The 17199-nt window shown below is 43.1% G+C and overlaps 1 protein-coding gene across 3 annotated transcripts in view; it reads left to right on the top strand.

Moving 5' to 3' along the window:
• The window catches only part of LOC134644159 (latent-transforming growth factor beta-binding protein 2-like), an 87976-nt gene that overhangs the window by 48061 nt on the left and 22716 nt on the right, over positions 1-17199 (top strand). For 2 of the 3 annotated variants that reach the window (XM_063496908.1, XM_063496907.1), the window contains exons 9-23: positions 1573-1647; positions 6387-6509; positions 6604-6768; positions 8217-8537; positions 9708-9727; positions 9967-10003; positions 10477-10551; positions 11413-11538; positions 11990-12118; positions 12297-12416; positions 12739-12858; positions 16275-16394; positions 16590-16712; positions 16824-16949; positions 17067-17192. In XM_063496908.1, coding sequence (XP_063352978.1) covers positions 1573-1647; positions 6387-6509; positions 6604-6768; positions 8217-8537; positions 9708-9727; positions 9967-10003; positions 10477-10551; positions 11413-11538; positions 11990-12118; positions 12297-12416; positions 12739-12858; positions 16275-16394; positions 16590-16712; positions 16824-16949; positions 17067-17192 — 1806 coding nt within the window. The remainder of the gene's footprint in view (positions 1-1572; positions 1648-6386; positions 6510-6603; positions 6769-8216; positions 8538-9707; positions 9728-9966; positions 10004-10476; positions 10552-11412; positions 11539-11989; positions 12119-12296; positions 12417-12738; positions 12859-16274; positions 16395-16589; positions 16713-16823; positions 16950-17066; positions 17193-17199) is intronic. The other variant, XM_063496910.1, reaches the window with a different exon arrangement.

Raw genomic sequence — 17199 nt, 5'->3', positions numbered from 1 at the left:
ACCCTTCGTCACTGTGGCAGCACATTCAAAGCAATGCATTGCTGTGGTATAATGTTATTTTTTACGCCCATAGTGTGAATCAAAAGATTGTCATTGCTGTCATTCCTTTCTTGAGCAGAAAACCTTCATGTTTTTTTTTCCTCTCAGTGGATGATGACTTGAAGAGGGCGAGTCTTTAGCCAAATCTGTTGGGTTGTGTGGGCGCTGAGTGACAGTTGTGTTGGCATGGTTAAAACTCCTGACTTTTCATGTGCTGTATGCTGGTGCATGATCACTTGCACTTAATATCCTCCCTCAGATGCTTAAGGCTATTACACGAATTGAGCCTTACCAGTCTGAGAGAGTAATGAGCATGCTGGTGGTCATGCTCCGCACCTGATGCCCCACTTTCAGGCTTAGAAGTAATGGAAGTGCTCCAGAGGTACACAAGGAGATGGCATTGAATCAGACAGTGACCAGATTTAAATAGTTTTTGCTTTTTATGGGCAGAGAGACAGAACTTTTGATTGCACCTCATATAGTGTATATAGCACAGGGTGTTATAATCATTTCTCTGAGCTGTCTGATGTGTGTCGCACTGTACAGTCTATAATAGCTAAAGACTCTTCTGTCTTGCTAACAAGCATATCATCATTCTTTACAGTCCTCTACAGCCAAAAATACATGTTTTTTTTCTTTCAAAATCAGAAGTTAGATATTATCTTTTCAACATTCATAGAGAATCTGAGTCATCTGAGTCATGGAAAGATCTGGTACCAATAATCACTGTCTATGTTAAGAAAGACTTTCATAGAGTTTCCCCTAATCTCTGTTAAAAAACACAGATATGGATACACACACATTTAAACACTAACAGACTTACTCTTTGCCACATGATAGCCACATTGACCCCCTGTACATTTAATGGAGCGTGCCGGGGCTTGACTGGGTGCCGAATGAGTAATGACACCATGTTTTCAGGCTTCTAACACTGACAGTTTGCCCGCACTGGGGCAGTAACCGACAGATGTGTTATTTACTGCAGCACCTCTCAAGCGCACACCTGAAACACACACATGCCATGTGATTTGTACTGCTTTGGCAAAAAACAAGCGTTAAGACATTTTGGCCAATCATTTTCCTGTGAGCAGCACATTAATCGTCATTCCTTGTGCGCACAGTTAAAGCTTTAGTCTCTCGTTTAACTAGATTTGCACCGTGGTTGATGAAAACGGTCAGGGCTGTCATAAAGGCTTAGTCAACAAATTTATGATGATGTGCCTAGGGATTTACACGATTATGAATGGCATAGAGCATTATTACATTTTGTTGGATGACAAAGCTGCCTTATAAATGTAGTTGATGGGGAGCCCATTTGACTCTTGCTGGAGTCCCTCAAGGCTCAGTTGTGGGTTCCTTGTTTTTCCTATTACTGAGACCTTAAATTCCCTTAAATTCCCTTAAATTCTCCTAAACTTGAACTCCTTCTCTTCTCCCTCTCTGATGAAAGCAGTCCTCTGTACCAAAGAAGCATAGCACATCATTTAACATCACTGAGCTTCTCTGAACTGTTGTTTATGTTTCTGTTTACAGCATATGCAGTGATCGCGAATGGACAGGTGGAATGTTCCAAAGGTTTTAAACGGATGAATCTCACACACTGTCAAGGTAAGCCTTTGCATGAAATATGATGGAAAAGGTTTTAAAAAATTTGAGCTTTAAGTGACTGCATGTTTATTTTAGCAGTAACAAAGATATATTACAAATAATTAAATGACTGTGATCAAATAAACTGACTGTCCACTTCATCGGGTATATCTTGCTAGTACCAGGTTGGACCCTCTTTCACCTTCAGAACTTCTTTAATCCCTTTTGGCATAGATTCAGCAAGGTGCCAGAAAGATTTCTCAGAGATTTTAGTTCATGTTGACATGACAGCATCACACTTGCTGCTCCTCCATTATATGAATTTACGGTTCCACCACGTTGGATTGAGGTCAGGTGAATGTGGAAGCTATTTGAATAAAGTGAACTCATTGCTATGTTCAAGAAATTAGTTTAAAATTATATGAGCTTTTTGACATGATGTGTTCTGATGGCTTTGCCGAAAGCAGCCATCAAAACATGGATGCATTGTGGTCATGGACAATACGTAGGTAGGTTGTGGCATTTAAATGATGCTTGACTGGTACTAAGGGCCCCAAAATGTTCCAAGAAAACATCCATCCACCGTAACACCACAAACACCAGCCTGAACTGTTGATACAAGGCAGGATGGATCCATGTTTTCATGGTGTTTAGTCCAAATTCTGACCCTACCATCTGAACGTCTCAGCTGAAATCAAGAGGCATTAGACTAAGCCCATCTGCTTCAAGGTTTGACATTTTGTGTGATCAGAGATGGTCTTCTGCATACCTTGGTTGTACCAAGTGGATCTTTGAGTTACTTGTTGCCTTCTTATCAGCTCATAGCAGTGTGGCCATTATCTAACAAGACATTTTCTCCTGGAGAACTGCTGCTCCCTAATGCTTTCGCTTTCTGATCATTCTCTTTTAACCCTAGAGATGGTTTTGTGGGAAAATTCCAGTAGATCAGCAGTTTCTGCAATACTGAAGACCAGACAAGCCTGTCTGGCATCAACAACCACATTCAAAGTCACTTAAATCAAGTTTCCTCCACATTGTGATTCTCAGTTTAAACTTAAGCAGGTTGTTTTGACCATGTCTACATGCTTAAATGCCTAAATACATGCCTGTTCTAGTCATTGATAGACACCAAATCCACCATCTTGAATGTTACTCGTGATCGCTACATATGAATCATTTCTCCACCTCCTAGAGGGGCTGCTTATAGTGGCCATCTAGCTCACAGCACATTTCTAGAGCAGAAGAAGGACTGCTGTTGTCATTTGCAGGTAACAACACTGAATGACCTCCAGCAGCAACCTGGTTAGCCCCCCAGTGGGGAAACTCGAGTTTGCAAAGAAGTACTTTCAAAATCTTCAAATGTTCAGATTATACTGTGGTAACCAATCATGTACCTGGAGAACACACTTAATTAAAGTCCTTGCTTGGGAGACTGACTTTTTTGCCCCCCACTTCCCATGTCTGGGAAACAGGTCAAGACCACAGTTAGGGTTTGTCTGGGGTCAGAGTTCAGCAGTCAATAAGCACCTGGGGCTCCTGTTTTAATTGGTCTTGGGGTTCTGAGTTAATGTGGTAGGCTGTGATCGTGGCATGGATGGCTCTCTGAGTACTTGTGAGCATCAGATTGCTCCTTTGCCTGCTTTTCCTGTCCATCTGTATGTAAAAACAAACATGGTTGTCCCTGAACATATACACTGTGTTATCGTCCATTTCAACATCCCAGCAGTGGCTGTTTGTCAGCTTGTGTTTGGTTCAGGAATCAGTAAACACCCACAGTGTCAACTCTCCCACTAAAGAATTCCAACCATTTGCATTTGTTGGTGTCAGTAAATAGCCTTGGAAATGGCTCAATAATGTATACTTTATTGATCCCCGTGGGGAAATTCCTCTCTGCATTTAACCCATTCACTCAGTGAAGCAGTGGGCAGCCACTGGGCGCCCAGGGAGCAGTGTGTACGGCCGGTACCTTGCTCAGGGGTACCTCAGGGTAGCTCAATGGATTCGAACCCCCGACCTTCCGATCATGGGGCCACCACTCTACCTACTGAGCTATCCCTAACAGTGGGGCTAACAGTTTTGACATTACAAACTGCAGCTTTTCTGATGGCTCACATTATCATGTCATGATCCAAAGGGCAATGCTTGCTGAGGCATATGGAGTAGAACAACCTAAAAGTCCAGAGGACAGTTTTGACTCTCCCTATAGAAGACCTCATCCTTTAGTTCAGCAAGTTCAACATGTTTTCTGCAGAGAACAATCACAATATTGATGTTTTCAGGTAATTACTGAGCAGGGAAACATATTTTAATAAAAAAAAGACCTGCGGACCAGGACGCTCCTGTTTTCCAATAATGTGTCGAGCAGCCAATGAATGTAGAAATTTATCTTTCTATTATTCATGCTTTTCTTCTGTGATTGCTTCAAGATGTTTCCCTCTTCCAGTTGCTCCTTTCCTGAGTTCCAAAAAAGCAAAGCTGACAGTTACCCACAATATTTACTAAAGTGCTTTAAATCTGCGTTCGGCTGCTGCTCCGTTCCCCCAAAATTATTTCTAATTTAAGGACTTTTACCAACTGCCAAGAAGGAAAAAAAATCAGCTTTTTCTGAGATTTTGTCATTATTATTAGGATGGGGTCAAGCCCTCCTTCCTGTGGCTCCAGTCTTGAGCTGCTTGTAATGTGTTTTATTGGAACAGAACAGGGCTTGTCTCGTATTTGGTAATAGTCCTGATTTACTGCCAGTCTGCCTACATCCGCTGACCTTTGCGGTCAGTGACATCGTCGCCACAGCACGATAAGATTTCCTATCAGCGTCATGCTCTCAGGTCTCAGACTTCAGAGATGATTCCTTATCTTCAGAGGCTTCCTTCTCAAAAATTTAGGTTACTGAATTGGCCATTTGTAGCTGTGGTTGTTAGATGAAAAAGCCCGCAGAGATGCATGTGCAGGCCCTGTTGTGGGTGGTAAACTAGTGCTGGGAGCAGGTCACATTACTCATACACCACTTCAAAGAGGAGATTAATGAAGTCTTATGCAACTCTTTGGACATTTTTGATCAAGTTAATAAAAGCTGCTTATGATTTCACAACACTGACATTTGACACTCATCTTGTCGACTTACTAGCCTGGTATTCAAGCTGAAATCCTGATAGAGAAATATGTTGAAAAAGCCTGGTTTTCCCAGTAATGGCGCTTTGGCTAAATTCTGACCATGTGTATTCACTTCACAGACTTCCAAAGTGGTCCAAAGGTGCAAAATACACAATATAGGGAGCAATGTTGCCAGTTTGCTTTACATAGTTTCTGTAGATAATTCTGTAGGTGTTCACATGAGTTTTGAACAAAGAGGGGAAAGGTCAAGTAAGCAGCAGACTGTTTGAAGGGAACTTTGTCATGTGCTGGTAGACTATAAAAACAGTCACGCTAAAAGCCGTGAGCTCTTACCACAAGTGATGTTTGTCAAGAAGAGCAACCAAGCATAAATTCAGAATAGATGTTGAGATTAGCGCTGGTCATGGCAGGTTGTCACGGAAGCCGGTTTCAATTTAAATCAACCCACCAGCAGACTGTAACAATACCACTAATCTGGGACTCGACTGAATCATGGATTAAAGACCATGTGATAAATGGTGACCTGATTTCAGGTGTCCAGACGCTACCTGAAATAAAGTTAAGTCACTGCAAAAAGTGTAGGGGAAACCGGCATGACATCAGTAGTTTCTTCACAGTACGTCACTGTAAGGTGGAAAAGCGCAACGAAAACCCAAAATGGAAACGAAAAAGGGGCAACAAACAACAAGAAAAACATTAAGGCTTTCCCTGGATTTCCTTCAGCCCATTGATTTTATCAGCCTCGACCTTTTGTAAGCTCACTTTTTCCAGCAGGAAGGAAAACAACAAAACAAGAGCAGATTCATTAAAATTGGGGGAAAATCTGTGGTGGCAGGTTGTCGGGTTCTAGTCGTCAATGCAATGGGAAAAGACCTAATGATGTACTCTTTGTTTAACACGGTAGAACAACAATCCTTGCCTGGTCCCAGTGTGATCACATGACTAAGCGCCTTAAGCATGTCCCCCTATGCTTCTGGCTGGCACAGTAACTTGTTAGCTTGTCTCCGTTTACCTTAGGGACTCAGGAGCTCTTGGAGCGAGAGGCAAACTCCTCTGGCCACTCTACCATTTCTGCATGTGGTTTAAGCCAGACAGAGGAAAAAATAAATAAATTAAAAAAAATCTCTTTAATGACTTTCACTTATTGACGTAAGCTGAGGATCCCGTAACCGTATTGGACGCTGTGAAGGAAAGATGCTGAGGATGATGACAATCTGAAACTCTCAGTGATATCCTCTATGTCTACATGACTGCATGTGTTCCCACAGCTGCAATATTTTATTTTCCAAGCAAGACAGGATTTTGAGCGTGTATTGTTTTACACCCGTCAAATGTGTACGTCTCCCTCCTGTCATCACGATTTCATGCAGTTGTGTAACCTTAATGTTTCCATATTTCGTCGCCTCCCCACAGCGAGCGGCTTTGCTTACATGATCTGTTGCAATTTTCTGACACCTTTCAATGTGTGAATCATTGCTGCCCAGTGTATTGGAAAGAAAATGCACCAAAGTTGATATTGATATGTGCAGTTTTGGTGGGGGGTGAGACTGAAAATCAATTTTTTTTTCCTGGGAATAAACATGACTTCATGAAATTTCCATAAGCCAGGATATATTCGAAATGACTGATGTACTCTGCCTATTTCACAGACATCAACGAGTGCCTGTTGCCTGGAATATGTAAAAACGCTGAATGTCTCAACACCAAAGGAAGCTACAGGTGCACATGTAAACCAGGCTATATGTTAGATCCTGCCAGGAGCCACTGTGTCTGTAAGTATTGCTTGGTTTTTTGGATTCGTAACACACACTTTAAGACTAGGCTTTCTTATGTCTTTCTTGTGTTCCAATTTCTCTTCTCTACCAGCGGACAAAGCAGTGTCTGACCAGAGGGCGTCGTGCTACCGGTCTGTTTCAGCGGGGACATGCTCTCTGCCACTCACTAATCACCTCACCAAGCAGATCTGCTGCTGCAGCAGAGTGGGCAAGGCCTGGGGAGCTGGGTGTGATCGTTGTCCTTTACCAGGATCAGGTACAGCCCCAAAAGCTACCCTGTGCTCCTCTTCTGCTGTCCCAAAGAATGATCTTGTTTTCTGTTTCTGCATTTACTGTACTCCCCTTCTTGAGTTAAACGCTTTTGCAGAAATAAAGTGTTGCATGCAATCTTATGCAAGGGGTAGCAATGGTAATGAAAGAATAGGGGGAAAAAAATATTTACCGCTCAGTCACCATTCTGTTCTTTGCCAGGCGTGTAATGCAGTTCAAAATAGCTAACTGTGTTTGGAGTGGAAAAGGACCAAAAACATAACAGTTTTCATATTTTGGAGGCTACATAAGAGTGGGAGTCAGTCTTGTGTTATCGCTCCAACCCTCAGAGAGAAACCCCACTAATAAACCGGCAAAGCTTCACAGCAGAAATGCGTGACCTCGCCAAGTGAAACATGGGAAGTAGTTGTCGTTTTTTCATACTGATTTAATCTTCAAAGTCTCTGAGAGAAACAAGCTGGTTTTATTGAGTGTCTGTACTGGCCAGTGATTCATGGGGATTGTCATAGATCAGATATCATAGACACAGACCTCCACGGTGTTGCTCAGTTAGGACCGACGCAGTGCATGGGCGCACAGCCTTTGATTATTTCGGACGTTAGCTTTTTGGATGGCCTGAAAAGCTGTTAGACCCCTGAACAGAGCAGCCAGAGCCATTACTTGTGACTCGGTAACAGGAGCCCAATGAGTTTAATTCCATATTTACGCCGATTCCTCAGATGTGGCTTCTGATCATATATAGCCCCATTTCCCTCCACTTTAAATTCATCATTCAGTAGCCTATCATATCCACGTTTCCTGTATTTACACAAGCGTTTACAGTGACCGCATATCTGTCATTACTCATATCTCTATTCCAGACTCTTTTGGCATAGAGTAGCCGGGTTTCAGGTCAGGTAGGGGACAAAGAGCCTCTCACTTGTAATGGATTCACCATTGCTGAGGCTTTTTGGACTCAGATACAAAGAGGTGCAGTCTCCCGCCTTTTATCTAGCCAGCCAATCCTCCATTAGCCTCTCACTCACATGCCTTTACACCAAAGAGTTCAAAGGTCATTCAGCATTACATGATCCTCTACTTCCCGCAGTGGTACAGTTGTGTCTGTTTGTTTGAGAGTGCCGATATGCCCACATGTTTTCAAATCCCATCGCTGTTAGCCTCCTCTGACAGCTGTCACTGGCCTGGCAGCTTGCTAAGTTCTGCGGCAGTCACCGAAACCCAATCTCCCTGTTCACAGCAGAGCATAAAGTACAGCGTGCCTGTCGTAACTGTATTACATGGATGGCTTATGGTGTTACTTTGAATATCAGATAGAAATAAAAGCCACGATTATGCTGTCAAAAGTTAAATGTCAGTTTTTCGAGCTCAAGCTCAGAATGCAGAGGTGATGTTTTCGATCACTTACTGGTCGCTCCTGTGTCTCCTGTGCTGCAGACCACTTCAAGGAGATCTGCCCCGCTGGCCACGGATACACTTACTCGCGATCTGACGTCCAGATTTCTCTTCGACAGCTGGATGATGTCGAGCTGCAGAGCATGGGAGTGTCACTCGAGGATGAGAGCCCTACTTATCCGCAGTTTCCATTTTCTCAGCCTTCCTTTCCCAGTGGGCCCCAGTACCCCAGCTACCCCGAAACACCGCAGCTACCCCAATACCCCGAATACTCTGAGACCCCACAAGCACCCCAGTACCCTTTGACTCCACAGCATCCCTCACATCCAGCCAGAGAAACACCTAGACCGCCACACACAGATGGTAAGAATAAGTTTTATGTTGGTAAATATTTGCACTGTATGACAAAGAGTTGAAACAGTGTTCTTGGCGAATGCGTAGGCCTTGGATGTTACCTAAACATGGTATTCATTTAAACCCGAGGATGTTTCAGTCAGGACCACCATACAGTGGTCAAAAGAAGATTGTTAATTCTCTGGCAATGATTTACATTTGACCGTATGGCTCCGATCTGGGACCTGGAAAGCACAAGTCAGCCTTTCATGCCAGGCAAAGCAGCAGCAGGGCCATTCAGATCAGAGCAGGCATCACTGAGAGCAGATGACATTCATTAAGTCAGACTCAGAAGAAAAAGGGGAAGCTGGGGTGGAGCTGTTCTGCAAAGTGTCTCGAAGATGCAAAGCAACTATAATTTGGCTAGAGGAGCTTAAGTAGTGCTTAAACAACACATACCAACTGGATGCATCAAAGGGGATGAGCTGACCCATCAACTGATATGGGCTGGCACGTAGATCAGCTGATGAGTTTAGTCTGTCAGAAGTGCAACGAGCTTGATTTTTGCCACAGCCCGTGACATAAACAGTTCAGAGCAGCTGCAGTGATTGCACAATGGCATTTTTTTATATACAGGATGCAGTGCATTAACATTATTGTGAAAATGTAAACATCAACAAGCTGCTTTGATCTCCGTGAATAAAAGCTTGATAGATGGAACATATTCACAGCCGTCTAAGTGAAACCCCAGCGAGCATCAAAAAAATGCACACAAGTAATCCACACGGATCATGAATCTTAATCCTCAGGATTTTAAGCAAATGCATCTTCCTGATTTAAGGTTTGTGAGATACTGTATTGGCAGTGCTGCAACATTTTGATTTGTATGTGGAGACAGTTCTTTAAATATTTTGGGATTTTTGTCTTCATTATCGGAGATATCTAATTCCATGTTTTTCTTTCATCGTTTTTTTTTCTTGGCCAACAGTGTACACTATCTCTCACAAATATTTGAAAAAAAAAATCTGGCCAATTTTTGTTAGGGAAAAAAAAGGATCACCAAAGCTGCAGACGAGTGTCTAAAGGCAACATGCGTGTGTACATAATTGAACAAAAATGTGTTTTGTGATGGCACATGTTAATGCAGACAGAATTTCAGGGTTCTCCACTGATAAACTTTTCCTCTTTTTTTTGTGGTAGATGTGGAAAGTCTGAGCCCGGTAAGTTCTCCCTCCTCGTCAGCCCTTTGGTGCATGCTTTTTCTCAGCATGTGTTCTAGCTATTTCAGCTGGAGGGTTTGTTATGATTATATAACTTCTTCAGACCACATTTTGGTAGATGCGCACATCTAATTAGCACAGAATTTACCAACAAATATCGGAATGCTGTGAATATAAATATGGTGGTGAAAAATGTAGCCCAAATGTTTTTTGATGAGTAATATTTGCTCGTTTTCCAGCCAGCTGTTGTGACAGAGTTACCGCCGCAGTATCCAGGTATTTTCTCTTTTCCTTCTTTATTCATACAGATCATACGAAACTGGTAGTTGAACAAGTACCTCCAGCTGTTGTTTAATGCCTCTTTGGGTTTGATTTACAATCTCTAAGCTTTCTGTCAAGCACAGACATGTTGTGTAATTTCTATAAACTGCTCCCACACAGTAGTGGCATTCACAGTCTTTACTTTGCCCTCACGCCAGTGAAAACATTGACATTCAAGTCTGAAGGCTATGTTCAATGAGTCTACCTGATTTATTTTGGTCATTGTAATTTGTTTTAGCCCGGAAAAATGAGTAGATCGCTTTTATAGTCTTGAATAGGCAGCTAAGGCATTAGAGTGGCTGGCAAATCAAGCGGCGTCTTGTTTTGGTTGTAGAGACTAGAACCTGTCAAAGTTTAAGAGAGATTTAGTTGACTTTGTCATTTGTGCTTATCTAGTGCCCTATGACTCACCTTAATTGTCTTAATAGATATTTTTCCGGACTCCCCGAGCATCAACCCGAGGCCAGATTCAAAGGAACCATCCCATACGGATTCAGCTACAGGTAAACAATAGATTGAAAAGTCACATTATAGGAAATTAGATATATTCAGCCCCACTTCATACATCTAAAACAAAACAAACAACATGACAATGAACAGGTGGACAGGAAGTTGCTATGTGAAAGAGCACCACAAGGCTCAGCTCTTCATTTTTTATACACTCTGTAAACTTCTGGCAGACAGCAGCACGACTCATAAGGCATTTTTGTAGGCTTACCCAAAGTAAAGCTGGAGAGAGCTTAATTTGACCCCTTTTCCCAGAGCCAATTTGGCTTGAAGCTGCTATTCTGCACAGAGGGTGAGAGGGCGAGAAACCAAGAAAGAGTGTGCGTTTTGGAAGAGGAAGCTACTCTGAGTGGACAGAGGCCAGATTTATGAAAAACTGAGGAAGAGCACGGGACATGGTGAAAGCGTGTTTGTGTGACAGACTCAGCGAGAGAGTGACAGAGAGATTTAGGAAGTGAGAAGAATTTATAGTAATCTTATAGAGAAATGGGATTTTTTTGTTTTGTTTTTTTTCATCAGCCAGACCCAGAGGCCCAGTTTAACATCGCTCTTTTGGACAGAAAAACACAAGTACAAAACTAATGTCAGGCTCTACTGTGCATGACCTGTTTCTTGCCGAACACTTTGTACGCGCTCCATACCACCTGTTAGAACACTACAGTGCTGTAAAACCAGCGCTCCCATCCACGACTCCACCTATAAAACAGCATGATGAGTTCCCATGGAGAACAACATGTGTTCGTGGAATGCACATTTATATTTATTTTTTTTAGACCAATGTTGCGCAACCTTAGGTCACAAATAATCTTGTTTGTTTCTCAAGTGACAACTCTGCACATCTTTGTTCCTATCCATAGGTATTGACAAGTGTGCCACGACCCCCGCTATATGTGGCCGTGGGAGATGCGTTTCTGTGCAGACCGGCTACATTTGCCTCTGCGAGCCAGGATTCAAGCTCAGTGCACTGCAAACCAACTGCATTGGTAACTAACAAATGTAGCGAGAGCGAAAAATGAAGCAAAACAGGGGTAACAGTGGGACACTCAAAGAGAAAGAGGAGCACACAAACACACACAGACATGCTGACACCAGATGCCACGGCAGCTCTGTCCGTCATCATCACAGTAGAAGCCAGTCTTCATCACCAGTGATTATAAACCTTTGAGAAATTAAGTGAGCCAAAATGAAAGGACTCTGTTTGTTTATGCTACCCTGTCCTGTGATGCTTGACAACAGCTCACGTCCCATCCAGAGAGCTGATGCTGTGGTCCTTTTTTTTTCGCAAAGGCTTTTGGACACAGCCTCTGCTCCACACAGCTGGGTTTTGGCCTGTGTTGTTTCTGTTTCATAGAGGAAGCTCTAAAGTCGGTGCTTTAAAAGTGTACTGTGCTGGTGAAGTGCAACAGCCGCGTGCTTTCTTTTCTTTTTCTGTAGATGTGAATGAGTGCGATGAGGATCCATGTGAAGGGAAGGGACGTTGTATAAACAGCTATGGGTCCTACACCTGCCACTGCCACAGTGGCTACAGCCAGGTGATCACTCAGAACAGGAAGTTCTGTCAAGGTGAGACACAGCCCCAATCAACAGTAGGAGATATAAAGTTTCCAATGGAAACTAAGCACCGCAAGTCCTCGTCTGTCAGCGCCGTTCATTTTAAAAGCATTCTGCCCTAATTAATGCTGCGGAACACAACAGTAACTTTCTTTTTTCCCTTCTCCTTGGTTTTCATTCAAACTGGCAGACATTAATGAGTGCAGCATGCCCAACAAATGCCAGAATGGCAAATGCGTCAACACAGAGGGATCTTACACCTGTGAATGCAACGCTGGCTACGCCAAGTCTCGGAGAGGCGTGTGCGAAGGTAACTTGCGTGCGTGCACAAGCAGCTACGCACACAGGCTCAAGTTCACATAACAGGGCAGTCCCGGCCAGGCCTATTTGTTTGCTTCCATGAATTAGCTGAATGAGCTGGGCACTAACAAAACACATATTGTATTTTCCTTTAGTCAAAGCCAGGAAGAAAATTTTGCTCATTCCGTGACAGACGGACTGTGTATGTGTACATTTGCGGCCTTACACCCTCTCTTTCTCCCATGCATGCACATATTGTCTTAGTAACATTGTTTTAGCAACAACTAATTCAGATTTTTATTTTTCATATTTTCCACTTTGTCCCGGAGCAGATATAGATGAGTGCAGAGATCCCAGCTCCTGTCCCAACGGTGTCTGCGTCAACACTCTCGGCTCCTTCCGGTGCCAGGTTTGCGGACCAGGGTTCAGGCCTGTCGGTGAAAGATGTGTGGGTAAGGCAACCTCACACCCCATTATAGCAGTGGCACCAGTACCCAGGATCCTAAGGGTGTTTCCAACCGCTGCATGGAAATAAACAGGGCTTCCCTATTATGTATTAGGTAACTTTTACCTACTTGAAGCTGCTGTTCCTGGTTGGCATCACTCGAAAAAACCTAACAAAAAAACAAGGCAACAGGCCATGCCATTAAAGACGTGTTGACAGCCGATGATGCAGTACAGCTTCCCAAATATCACAAGCAGAACTAAATTTGCAGGATTGTGGCTTTTTGCTCAAAGGGACTGCTGATGTGCATTAAAATGATAAAATAAATAGTATTTTCGCTTCAAACGACTTTATATTGGATGTTTTATGTCAAGCAAGGAGCACTTCTGGGCCCCAACGACAGCCCAAAAACCACAGCGATGATGGCTATATAGCATGGACTGAGAGCACGACTACACCGCCTTTGTCTATTCAGTGTTTCCACGTATAATAAATCGACTCCTCCACCCGAGCAGCCCCAGAATATCCCCAATATTGTTTAAACACATCCACCGTGTTATTGCTGATCTTTTGATATCACTGGCCCTGTAAAAAGATTGTTTGTAATACTTCAATTTGGGAGAGTCCAAATATTTTCTCTTGGCTACAGCCTTGAACAAACAGTGTATTATTGTTGGAGAGCTCTCGCCACTGTACTGTTGGGCCCGGCAGAGGCGAGTGAGGCTTTATTACCACTGCTGGGCTAGGTGAGTTTCAGGAGACGTATGAGAAGGTCGAAGGCTCTGTTCCCCCGCCGCTAAAAGGTCCCAGCACGCAAACAAATTTTCTCACTCACCCGTGATGTTGTCTGTGGCCCGCTGTAAAGGTCTCGCTGCAGATTACTAGACGTGACCACACAAATGGCTGACAGATTACACTCGGTATGTGTTTTGTTTAAGATTACACGCCAGCGGCTACCAACCTAAAAGTGGCCCTGTTACATAACAACCCAACTGCTGTTAGTTACCACATCCCCTCCGTATGACCTTGCACCCCTCTAATTTGTTTGGAAACTTAAGCTCCCGGAACGGAGTAACGCATAAATGCTCGCACGGCGAAAAAGCACGACGGAAAATATGGAAGTGAACTTCAGTGACACTTCTGAGTTCTTTAAAAATTGATTTCTCAGTGAGTCAGTTGAGCGACACTCAGGTTTAAAGTCTCACAATTTCTCGTGCTACCAAAGAAAACACTGCTTTAGCCGCTTTCACGTTTCTGCCAGTCTGCTATTATTATACATTCTCTGTAAACCCGTGGTGTATAAATAGTAACTGAGAGGAACTTCGTAAATGAGGGATAACGCCAGAGGTAAATATTTTTGCTCTGGACATTTGCACAAGTAGCGCTAACAGTCCTGCGGCATAGGTCTGCCGCTTTGGGAGTCACATAAAACATACAGCATCAGCAGCAAGTTTCCAGCGTTTGCTTCAGTCAATTGCCGACAGCACAGTGCAGTAGTTTGAATCCAATTGACCAAATCGTGGATAAGCCTAATTGTTGGTGTGATTGAGAAAACGGTTCCACTCCCTTGTCGGGGCTTATCGCAGGCAGGCCTAAGAGATGCCGGGTGATAGCAGAAACAAAACACTGGGCCACACTGACAGACATCTGGCAGTGCCCGTGGTTGAGCAAACAAAACCCGCTCTGTGACTCTCGTGCAGTTTCCAGCATGTGTGCTCAGTCTCCGAACATTTATCACCTCTCAATACGATCTTCTCTTCTTCCTTCCTCCTTTCGCAGACCGCCTCCTTCCTCTTTGATAGTCTTCTTCTCAGTCGCCCACACGATCACACTTCACTCTCATTCTCTTCCCGCAATTTAATCTAACCTAAAAAAAAATATCCCACTGTTAACACTTGATAAATTCCACTACAATGCTATAAAACACTGTTTCTACATGAGGTTTTCCACAATTATGATTCCTGGGTCAACAGCTCTGACTCATGAGGTGGAAAAGACAGCTACTTCCACAAATAGTAAAAGGCTTTCATGAATGAGGCATGGTCTGCGCACTGATGTAATTTAATGACTGCTGTTTGTAGTCATTACGCACACTAATTATGCTGTAATTGTTTCCCTTTTCCTGCTAAACAATGCTGACACGGCCCTTATTTTCAAAGGAGATCTAGAGCATTTTTTGCTGTATTGTGCTTTTTTCATTTTGTCAGACTTGTATTTTTTTCAAAGGCTTTATTTACATAAAAGTATATTTTTTCATTTACTCCCAGTGTCATCAAGCCAAACAGAGACATTTTTTTATTTTATATCCAAAGATTTTTTTGTGCAGAGGCCAATTTCTGAAAGTATAAAAAACAAATCTATAATGTTAGATTCTGCAAAAGTGGTGAAAATGTGTGTTTTTTGTTTGTGGCCGGGTGAAACCTAAAATCTGTTCATCCATCCATTTATCCATCCATGCATCTGTCTTCTTAACCGCTTTTCTAACTTATGGTCAGAGTCGGGGCTGAAGCTTATCCCTGCTCTGATGACCGGTCCATCACAGGGCAGCAACATGCCCACAGATCCACACGTGTGGCCAGTTTAAAATCACCAAGCAACCGGAAAGCCATGTGCTCGACGAAAATCTTGCAAGAACAGGGGGAACATGCAAACTCTACACCAGGGATGTCAAACTCATTTTAAATCATAGGCCAGATACAGCCTGCTTTGATTTTTAGTGGGCCACACCAGTGAAACACTTTCTGTCAGTGTAAAGATGTTTAACTACATATTTAACCCCTGCAATATCTTAAAATAAGAAAAAAGAAGTGACATTTCAGCAGCATGTCTCATTCTTTGTGCATGTTAAAGAAATGCTTCTGTAGTACAGGAAAGAAATCTGTTAGCATGGTTTTTTGGGCTTAAACTGTAAGAAATAAATGCATAAAATTACAGAAAAAGTTCTGGCATGTCATTGCCCAGACTGTCCTGTAATTATAAAACAAAGTTTTTGTTATAAAACTTTCTTTTTTTCCCCCCTTTTACTCTGAAATCACTGTGAAAATTAGAAAATGCTTTATCAGAGAGTGAAAAAGTAGGAACTTTTCTGTCATTTTATTTTTTAACTATCTCTTAATTACATTAAATCTATTAGTTATTAGTATGAGTGGTCTTGTGTGAGGTCTTTATCATTTGGAAAAGCTTAAAAACTTGTGAAAATACAGTAAAACATCCAAAATGTATCCCAACATTTGCCAAAGCAATACAACGGGGTGGATTGGAGTCTTTGCCAGGCCATTTCTGGGCCCCCGCGCCTTATGTTTGACACCCCTGCTTTACACAGTCACCCAGGAGGTGGTTTGAACCCAGAACCTTGTATGGGGTGTCAAAGCTAAACGCTGCACCATGCTGCTGCCCTTTAAACCTTCCTGTATACGTTTTCAGATATGAACGAGTGCTTGAACCAAAGCGTGTGCGGCCGTGGGCGGTGTGTCAACACCGAGGGCTCCTATAGGTGCAACTGCTTCCAAGGCTACAAACTCTCACCAGACAATGTTTGCCAAGGTATATGTCAGTCAGAAGATCGGTCAGACATTATTCACACCCCATGTCAAAGTTACATCTCTGTGAGTAGTTCTCCACAGGGCAGTCGTGGAAGCCTTGCAGTACCATTGAAGGTTTATTTAAAAAAAAAAAAAAAATCTACAAAGATTTAGAGGTTGGCTTTATTTTCTTTTTCCCCCTATGATTTCTCTCCAGATGTGGATGAGTGTCTGCTTCCGGGAGTCTGTCTCAACGGCCGATGCGTCAATCTGGACGGAACCTACAGATGCACCTGTAACCATGGCTACCAAGTCACCTCAGACAGCAAATCATGTGAAGGTCTGCAAAGGATTATCTAGAGCTGTTGGGTGTAACTCATCACCACATACTTTTCTGCTCGTGGCGCACTCTCGACAGCAACTTAATGTCTGCAAATTATTTCCCTGCTAGATGTCAATGAGTGCGCAACTGGTAATGCCTGCCCTGCGGGAATTTGCATCAACTCTGCAGGTTCCTACACTTGCCAGAACTGCAGGCCTGGGTTTGAACCATCTGCTGACAGACTGAGATGTGAAGGTATGAAACTGGCCGCCTAATGGTTTACACTAACGTGCCGTTTTAAGGTAACAGCGGTAGGCAGTGATGATATTTTTGCCCACTTGTGATGATATTCGCCCCTTTTTTGCTTTCCAGATGTTGATGAGTGTTCCCAGGATGACTTGTGTCTAGGTGGGGTGTGCGCCAACACAGAGGGGTCCTACATTTGCACCAGGTGTAAGGCTGGTTACAGAGTGTCTCAAGACCAGCAGAGGTGTGAAGGTAAAAA

This window comes from Pelmatolapia mariae, linkage group LG16_19 (assembly GCF_036321145.2).
Source record: "Pelmatolapia mariae isolate MD_Pm_ZW linkage group LG16_19, Pm_UMD_F_2, whole genome shotgun sequence".
NCBI classification, from domain to species: Eukaryota; Metazoa; Chordata; class Actinopteri; order Cichliformes; family Cichlidae; genus Pelmatolapia; species Pelmatolapia mariae.
Note: the sequence above shows the minus strand (reverse complement) of the source record. Positions and strands in the feature narration are given on the sequence as shown.